This window comes from Eulemur rufifrons, chromosome 16 (assembly GCF_041146395.1).
Source record: "Eulemur rufifrons isolate Redbay chromosome 16, OSU_ERuf_1, whole genome shotgun sequence".
NCBI lineage: Eukaryota > Metazoa > Chordata > Mammalia > Primates > Lemuridae > Eulemur > Eulemur rufifrons.
The window spans coordinates 37,987,901-37,997,593 of NC_090998.1; the positions used below are offsets into that span (position 1 = coordinate 37,987,901).

At 40.3% G+C, this 9,693-nt stretch overlaps 1 protein-coding gene across 3 annotated transcripts in view; it reads left to right on the top strand.

The window, feature by feature from the left end:
* The first annotated feature begins 262 nt into the window (after positions 1-262).
* The window catches only part of SPMIP11 (sperm microtubule inner protein 11), a 33,486-nt gene continuing 24,055 nt past the window's right edge, over positions 263-9,693 (top strand). Inside the window, exons 1-2 of one of the 3 annotated variants that reach the window (XM_069490768.1) lie at positions 263-392; positions 2,042-2,138. In XM_069490768.1, the coding sequence (XP_069346869.1) occupies positions 2,121-2,138 (18 nt within the window). In that variant the 5' untranslated portion in view covers positions 263-392; positions 2,042-2,120. Of the gene's footprint in view, positions 393-2,041; positions 2,139-4,773; positions 4,910-7,450; positions 7,718-9,693 lie in introns of those variants that run through there. The other 2 variants (XM_069490767.1, XM_069490766.1) reach the window with 2 other exon arrangements.

The following is a 9,693-nucleotide window of genomic DNA, read 5'->3' on the forward strand; positions in this document are numbered from 1 at the left end:
CTGCGACGTGACGAACTTCCGCTACGAGTCGACAGCCAGATTGTGACGCTTCCGTCGAGGAAGCGAAAGTCAATGGGCCTACTTCCGTAAGGGACCTCGCGACACCCCGTAACAGCTAATATACCAGGAAAGACCTTGAGGGTAGGACGCAGGCGCGTCACGTGACACCTTGGGAGGTAGGGGGTGGGAGTAGAAGTTTACGTTTAAAAACCACGTCCTTTCCCGCGAGAACTGGGCTGAGCGCGCCCTCAGCGAGGCGGTGAGTGCTCGGTTGTGGTGGGTTGTGGCGTGCTTCCTGCCCACGCGCCGTTTGGCTGCGTCTCGGAGAATGTCGTTTGTAGCGGAGTCGGCGATGAAAATGGGGCAGGTGAAGAGCTTGAAAGAGAAAACAGGTGAGACTATCAGAAACTGAAAAAAAATTAAAGAAAGTGGCCGTATCGTATATCAAAGCAACTAGGAGCCTCTGACATGGTTGATAGCAGTGTAAAGTACTACAACCCATTAGAGAAGTCACTTCACAGTATGTAGCCAAAGCCATGGAAACATTCCTACGATTCGTCACAGTGATGCAACTTAAAGGAATCAAATGAAATTAATAGCATTAATTTAGAGCTTACATGTCCCAGGGGCAGTACTGACTCTTAAATATATTAATACTATTTCGTTGAATCGGCACAACTCCGAGCGGTAATATTTTAATCCCTGTTTGCGAATGGGTGAAGTAAAACTGTCCTTCAGTGTAAAAAGCTCCCACCACTACCTGCCACATGCACAAATTTATAAATTCCTGCCCCTTGTCAAGATGTATTCCTGCCCCAAAGTCTGATGGCTGTTTGGTCCTGGACAAGATACTTAACCTCTCTGTGCCTCTTCTATAAAATGTAGATGATAACGCTTAGTTTGTGAAAGGGAGTGAATATTTAATGAGTTACAAGCATTTATAATAGTAACTGGTACTTAGAAAATATCCAGTAGATCTTGTTGTTATCATAGTATTTGTTACATTGTATTGAAGTTGAGGGCAAGAACAAGGCCTTTATTTTTGTATCCCTAGCACCTACCTAGTACAGCCCTGGCCCTAGTAAATAGTCAATAAATCTTTGTAAAATGCTCGAAACACCCTACAATACAGAAATTGGGGCTCAGGGAAATCAGGTAGTTTGCCCTACACTACATTGCTAATAATGCTAATAGTGCAGTTTTTTTTGGTTGGTTTGTTTTTGTTTCTGAGACATGGTCCTGCTCTGTTGCCCAGGCTAGAGTGCAGTGGCGTCATTGTAGCTCATCGCAACCTCAAACTCCTGGGCTCAAGTGATCCTCCTACCTCAGCTAATTTTTTTTATTTTTTGTAGAGACAGGTCTCAAACTCCTGGACTCAAGCAATCTAGCCCCCTTGGCCTCCCAAAGTGCTAGGATTAGGCCCCAGCCCTAAGTGTAGATTTAAAAATCAGGTCTAGGGCCGGGCGCAGTGGCTCACGCTTGTAATCCTAGCACTGTGGGAGGCTGTAGGCGGGTGGATAGCTCGAGGTCAGGAGTTCCAGACCAGCCTAAACAAGAGCAAGACCCCGTCTCTACTAAAAATATAGAAAGAAATTATCTGGCCAACTAAAAATACATATTGAAAAAATTAGCCAGGCATGGTGGCACATGCCTGTAGTCCCAGGTACTCGGGAGGCTGAGGCAGTAGGATCACTTAAGCCCAGGAGTTTGAGGTTGATGTGAGCTAGGCTGACACCACGGCACTCACTCTGGCCCAGGCAACAGAGCGAGACGCTGTCTCAAAAAAAAAAAAAAAAAAAATCAAATCAAGTCTAATTCCATTGTTCTTTCCATTCTAGCAACCTGTATGCCTGCTTTTCTGGAGCCATACTCAATTTGCCTTGATTAAATTTGGATTATTTTAGATAAATTTGAATAATATTAGAATCCTTTGTCTTTTATAATATTTTGGGTTTTGTCCTTTCCAGATCTGGCTGCTTTTACTCAGTATGTTTGATCCTAATTCATTCTCAGAAGTATTTCCTGTCTATTAATATTTCAGGCCCTCCTCTGCCATATACAACCTACAGTGAGTATTAGCTCCATTATACCCTGGAGAAATGAGATTCAGGAAGATTTAAATGACTTCTGTTTATAAGGTAAAGTACCTTATGATTTCAAACTACTTTCATCGCAGACTTTTCTTCTTTTAATAGAATATATACTTTTTTAATAGATTCTTTTTTAGTAGAATAACACTTTTTCAGTTACGTAGTCATGTATGTTGTCTTCTAAACAGCCAAAATTATTTCTTCCATATCCCTTTTGCCTAATGCTCTGAACTGTGTTTGGTTCTCCACTTAATCTCTTGGATTGATGGATTGATGACTCCATACATATTGAATTTTCTATCTTGGCTTAGTATGCCACTCTTCCAGGAAAAAATTCTGGTTTCTGTCAGGCTTCAGGCAATGCAGCTACTAATCATGGTTTGCTACCCTGCCGTACAGAAGAGGGGGGTCCTGTGTAAATCAGAGAAAGAAAATATTTTTCGTTTGAAGATGTAATTATTTGACAGTAGGAATCAGTGGTAACATATTAATAATTGCTAAATATATGAGTTTTTGAGTCAGGCCTAGATTCAAAGCCCAGCTATTCCTTTTTTCCCAACCATTTTAACTATTTGTAAGTGTACAGTTCAGTAGTGTCAACTATATTCTCATCATTGTGCAACAGCACTCTAGAATTTTTTCATCTTGCAATACTGAAACTTTATGCCCATTGAAAAACTCTCCATTTGCTCCTCTTTCCAGCTTCTGACAACCATCATTCTACCTTCGTTTCTTTGACTTTGACTACCTTAGATACCTCTTATAAGTGGAATTATACAGTATTTGTCTTTTTGTGACTGGCTTATTTCACTTAGTATAATGTCCTCAAAAATCTCAGCTGTTGTTTTAACTAGCTGTGTGATCTGGAATGTCATCTCTGCATCCATTTAATAGAACACCACCTACACTATGTAGTAGGTGTTCAATACACATCTATTGGTGAAATAACAGTAGCCTTCAGATACATTGCTCTTAAAGAACAATTGACAAAATCTTAAGCTAGAGGAATTTTCCTTTTTTTTTCTTTCTTTCTTTTTTTTTTTTTTTTTAAAGACAGAGTCTCTTTCTGTCACCCAGGCTGGAGTGCAGTGGCCCGATCATAGCTCACTATAACCTCAAAATCCTAGGCTCAAGCAATCCTCCCACCTCAGCTGGGGCTACAGGTGCGTGCCACTACACTCGCCTAATTTTTTTACTTTTTATAGAGACAGGGTTACACTGTATTGCCTCAAACTCTTGGCCTCAAACTATCCTCACACCTCAGCTTCCCCAAGTGCTGGGATTACAGGTGTGAGCCACCACACCCAACACTTTTTTCTTTTTTAAAAAATGTAAATAGGACTTTGTTTCCTGTAAATCACACCTATAGGGCTACTCTTCCTATTCACTGGACTAATCTTGTTGTGGGTATAGCATTATACCATATTTCATTGTTTTATCTTATTTTACACTGTGCTTATAAATGTCATGTTTTAGTCATGCCAAACATTACCATTTCTACTGTTAGAACAATTTTTCCCCGACATTCATATAGTCTTCACATTAAAATATGAAAAGATAGTGTGCTCTTTGTAACACTCTCCAGCTCCATATTCAGTAATGTCACTTTGATAGCTTGAAATCAGCCATGGTGTGTGTGGGTGCTGGTAACTATCAAGAAAAAATATTGTGTGTGTATACATATGTACAAAAGTTCATTGTAAAATACTGATATAAAGGATGTATAGCACATAATTTATAAAAAATAAAATATACAGTCTTCTTTATTGTAAATTTCCTATAGCAAACTGATTCTCACAGACTATTTTCTTTGATTTTGCCAAATTCTTGAATCAGGACCCAATCTATGGCTGCAATGGACAAACAAATACAGATGCTCTTCAACCTATGATGAGGTTACATCCCAAAAAACCCATCATAAGTTGAAAATATCTTTTAAGTCAAAAATGCATTTAATAAACCCAACATACCAAACATCATAGCTTGGCTTAGCCTACCTTAAACATGCTCAGAACACTTACATTAGCCTACAGTTGGGCAAAATTATCTAATAAAAAGCCTATTTTATAATAAAGTGTTGAATATCTCATGTAATTTATGGAATACTGTACTGAAAGTGAAAAACAATAGTTGTATGAGTACTGAAAGTACAATTTCTACTGAATGCACATTGCTTTTATATCATCATAAAGTTGAAAAATCATAAGTGAACCATAATAAACTGGGGACCATCTGCATAGTTTTGAATGTTCGTTGGTATTTTCATTTGCATTAATAAGATGAAAGTGGAACAACAAGACTTATGTTGGAACTTCACTTATTTGTCAATGACTTGAGAAACATCTTTGCTGAACTGGATAATAGTTTTTGAATGATGGAAGAATGTTCCAATTTTTTGTGTTATTGATAGTGTAATGGCCATAGACATGGTATACTTTTCAACTTTATCTGAATTAACATTTTTCTCTATCATTTTCCTACATCAAGACAATCAACAAAATGAATAAATCAAGCATTGTAATATTTGCCAGTTTCTGTGTTGTAAATTCTCCCACCATGGCTGATTTCAAGATGCCAATATCAAATTGGGAAGAGATTCACACACCATCATATAATATTTTCTCCAGACAGATATGATAGATGGGGACTTCAGTTTCCAGTCTGACAGATGAAGAACTTGGAAGTCATCACTGCCATCCTCGCAACAAGAAAAAAACTAAAATTGAAACTGAACAACCCTTCTTAGACCCATGAGAGAATTGAGATCATGGAGCAAACCTCTGCCCCCAAAACTAGAGAGACAGATGGACTTAGAACAGGTGGGACAGAAACTTACTGGGAGTAAAACCTGCTATTGGAATCAGCAGCTGACAGAAATACTCATAGGGCAATTGACTAATTGCTGGAGACTGAACATACACTAGCTTGAGAGATTTAAAAAACTCCTCGGGGCCTAGCCTTTAAGGGTTCCCAGGCCTGGTGCAGTGGCTCACGCCTGTAATCCTAGCATTCTGGGAGGCTGAGGCAGGAGGATCACTTGAGGTCAGGAGTTCAAGACCAGCCTGAGCAAGAGCGAGACCCCATCTCTACTAAAAAATAGAATGAAATTAGCCAGACAACTAAAAATATATAGAAAAAATTAGCCAGGCATGGTGGCACATGCCTGTAGTCCCAGCTACTTAGGAGGCTGAGGCAGGAGAATCACTTGAGCCCAAGAGTTTGAGGTTGCTGTGAGCTAGGCTGACGCCATGGCACTCTAGCCCTGGGAAACAGAGCAAGACTCTGTCTCAAAAAAAAAAAAAAAGAGTTTTGATGTTTTTGTGAGTTTTACCTCCAGGAGCCCCACTGAATTCTCACTGTGAAAACTGGAAAAAAAAATCCCCTTGTGGTTCCAGCAGGGAGAGAGAAAAAGTAGTCATTTTGAAATACACACAGGCCTAAAAAAGGCCTGCTCTTAAGGGAAACTATTTAACAGAATCTGACCGATGTAGGAGAAGGGAAGTACCCCACTGCAGCCTCCACTAGTCTTCCTGTTTTACATAAGGGGGAAAAAGGACGAGACCCTTGTGAAGGTCACAGCCCAGAGACATAAGCTCAATAAAATGTAGAGACCTAATAACAGAATTAGAGAATGCCCCCCTCCCCATCTCACCACTACGTTAGTAGCGTTCCTGTACAATAACAGGGGATTCCAAATGAAAAAACTGCAAAGCTCACACCCTGTTTAAGAAAGAGTCTTGCAGCCGGTGTGGTAGCTCACACCTGTAATCCTAGCACTTTGGGAGGCTGAGGTGGGAGGATTGCTTCAGCTCAGGAGTTCAAGACCATCCTGAGCAAGAGCAAAACCCCGTCTCTACTAAAAATAGAAAAATAAACCAGGTGTTGTGGCTCATACCTGTAGTCCCAGATACTCGGGAAGCTGAGGCAGGAGGATCGCCTGAAGCCAGGAGTTTAAGGTTGTAGTGAGCTATGATGATACCACCACCGCACTCTTACCTGAGGTGACAGAGACTCTGTCTCAAAAAAAATCTTGGCTGCAGTGAGCTATGTTAGCGCCACTGCACTCCAGCCTAGGTGGCAGAGCAAGACTCTGTCTCATTAACTAAATAAATAGATAGATAGAAAGATACATACATACATAAAAGAAAGACTCTCTTAAGGAAACTCAAAGATAGCAAGGATGACAAAAACAAGGACAGCAGGAAGAAATTTTAGCCTCCGATATCTACAGCTATAGAAAAAGTAAACACAGCCTAACTCCTAGCCTTATTAACACAAAACCTGGCTTTTACCAAATACATCATGTCCAATTTTTGACAGAAAAGTTAAAAGGCATCCTACAAGGTGAAAAATACAATCTAAAGAGGCAAAGCAAGCATCAGAACCAGACTCACATATGGCAGAAATTTTGGAATTATCAGACAGAATTTAAAGTAATTATGATTAATATGTTAAGGACTCTTAATGGAAAAAGTGGACAACATTCAAGGACAAAAGGTAATGCAAGCAGAGAGATGAAAACTCTAAGAAAGAATCAAAAGAAGATGCCAGAAATCAAAAACCCTGTAACAGAAATGAAGAATGCCTTTGGTGGACTCATCCGTAGACTGGACGTGACTAAGGAAAGAATCAGTAAGCTTGAAAATATGTCAATAGAAACTTCCCAAACTGATAAGAAAAAAGTAAAAAGAGTGCAAAAAACAAGGTGGAATATTCAGTTACAATGAAATTAAATAAACTCATGAGCATAGATAGTAAAATGTAGTAAAATAATTAGAGATGAGTTTTTAGTATTTACTACCTTTATTTTTAATATGACTTAATTATAAGTTTAAATAATTTAATTTTTAACAATGGCTTAACAACCAGCTCACAAAATTAATGAAAATTTAACAAGTTCTCCAGAGTTGGTATGAATTGGCACACCACTGCTGAAATAACTTAAAGACTCATTGGAAGTATCCCTTATTTTTTGTTGGTTGTTTGTTTTTAGAGACAGGGTCTCTCTCTCTCTCTCTCTCTCTCTCTCTCCCAGGCTAGAGTGCAGTGGCACGATTATAGCTCCCTGTAATTTCGAACTCCTGGGGTAAAGCCATCCTCATGCTTCCACCTCCAAAAGTGCTGGGACTACAGGCATGAGCCACCACTTTACAGATTTAAACACTGTTTGTTAAGGTTCCATTATGTACTGAACACCAGGCTAAGGAAAAAAATTAAAAACTGAGGCTTAATTAATCTATTCAAAGTCAGATACCTACTATATGGCAAAACTAAGATTTGAGCCCAGGTCAGTGCTCTTTCTACTCACTGCCTTCTGAAGCTTACAATAAAAGACTGGGTCAAGAAAAGGGGTACTGACAATTGATGCCTGCATTTTCCTGAAGTAATTTTGCCCACTGCAGCTTCACTGTGAACCCATAAACCCTGTGCCCCATTAGACAAAGGCAGTGTCAGTCATGGTAACTCTTCAGGCTATTACCATGGTTACTGAACACAGAGTCCAGTCCTTCAGCCTGAACATTCCAGAAGAGGTCAGGGAGGAGTTGAGATGGCCTTCTTCAACTTATATCTACTGGGATATCAAAATTCCTTTCGGAACAAAAAAAGGAACACAACTGAAGAAACAAGTAAGGGGAATATTGAGTTAGAGGGGTAGAAGGGCCACTTCCTAGCCACTTGTTTTCCATCATGTGTGAAGGAAATTAAGTGTAGGTAGGTGCTAAAGCAAAAGTTCTATTGGGGTGGAGGAAGAGGTGACTGGGAAAGAATAAAAGCGCAAAGTTAAGATTGTGAAGGACCGTCTTATGTAGGCCTCCATTGGACACTCTCTGTCCTCTTTGTAATTCTGTCAAAGAAGTTCTGTTTTACTATCCAGCTTCCTGGTAAGATTTGTACAAAGGGCCCTCAGTGAACCTAGATACACCTTAATAGCTCAATACCAACCCTCTTCTGCCCTACCCCAGCTGGGTCTCAGCATTATGTCATGAGGCTATTCTTGTCTTCAGTTAAAGACAAGCTCTTCTCCACTCTCTTTCAGAAAAACATGCCCTTCAGGAAACTCACAAATTTCACTTGTCCAGGCCAAGAGTAAGTCTCTCCTGGCTGCTCCAATCCTACCTGCCCCTACTGGATGGGACTCCCTTACCATGAAGAAACTGAGCACCAGCCTGGGGTTTTTCTACCCAGTCAGCCACTTAAACACTAGTGAACAAGACTTGATACCAGTCCAAAGAGGCCTGGGTCTCAATTCTTTGTAGGCTAGGCAGAGAGGAACACTTCACTTGCTAGAGAGGATTTCCACTTGCTAGTTTCTAATTAAATCCTTTATAGTCCAGAGTCCTCTATGCTGTGGTCCCCAACCCCAGGCTATAGCCCGGTACTTGTCTGTGGCCTGTTAGGAACTGGGCTGCACATCACTGCCTGAGCTCTGCCTCCCTCTTCCCATCCCCCCTCCCCCCACCCTACCCCTGTCTGTGGAAAAATTGTCTTCCGTGACATTGGTCCCTGGTACCAAAAAGGTTGGGGACCACTACTCTGTGGGATGATAGATAGGGAAGTGTCCTGATGCCATCTGCTTATCCAAGTTTTCTCATTCTGGTGACAGAGCATCAGAGGCAGGAGGCTTGGCCAAACTGGTGGTCTAGAATTTAAAGTTAGAAGACTGGACATCGAATTTGCTACCTCTGCTTCCTACTTACTTCCCCTCACCCTTAATTTCGTACCCTGCAGTTACCCTGTCAAGATACGGACAGAGGATTTCACTTGCTAACTGCTAATTAATCCGTAGTGTTGTTGGCTCTGGCACTTAATAATAAACAACTATTTATTCACTGTGTGCCAGGCACCATACTAAGCACTCTGCATTCTTAATTTCATTTAATCCTTTAACATTCCTGTGAGGTAGGTATTACTATTCCGTTTTTACCAATAAGAAAACTGAGGCTCAAAGAGGCTATTTATTTACCCAAAGTCACAGCAATAGAGTCAGAATTTAATTCCAAATTGTCTAACATCTCTGCCTATACTCTTAAACACCTTGTTATTTATGGGGACAAATGATGCGGGTCTCTTCCTGTGAGCAGGCCATCAATCATACAAATGATTCATGGTCAGCCTTTCTAGGAGAATCAGTTAACCCGAAAACCCTGGGTTCAAATGTCAGGTGGGCTTTCATATAGAATTATCCACTGTTCCCCAGAAAGTAGTTCTCAAGATTGCCAGGAGCCCACCATTCTCTAGAGTTAAATGGTAACTTTGGTAGTGGCCACAATTCTTAACTTGAAAACTCTTATGTGGAGTCAAAACCTTGCAACCTGTTCACATAGCCCCTGGGCAACTTCCTAAGAAAGTTACAACATTCTACAACTTCAAAATAGTGTTCTGCAAGGGAAAAAGTAACTGGATGGGTTCTTTCTTATCTCTCCCCCCGCCCCATCATTCTCATTATAGAATCATAATTAAGTAGTCCAACTACTGTATGCAGATAACAAAACAATAGTTTGATTTGTTTCCTATGCTTAAAACTCAAACTTTGCTGAAGTTATTGGTGAAAACTCAATGCTAGGAGTTCATCCAACCAATTCTTATTCCTCCAAAGAAAATG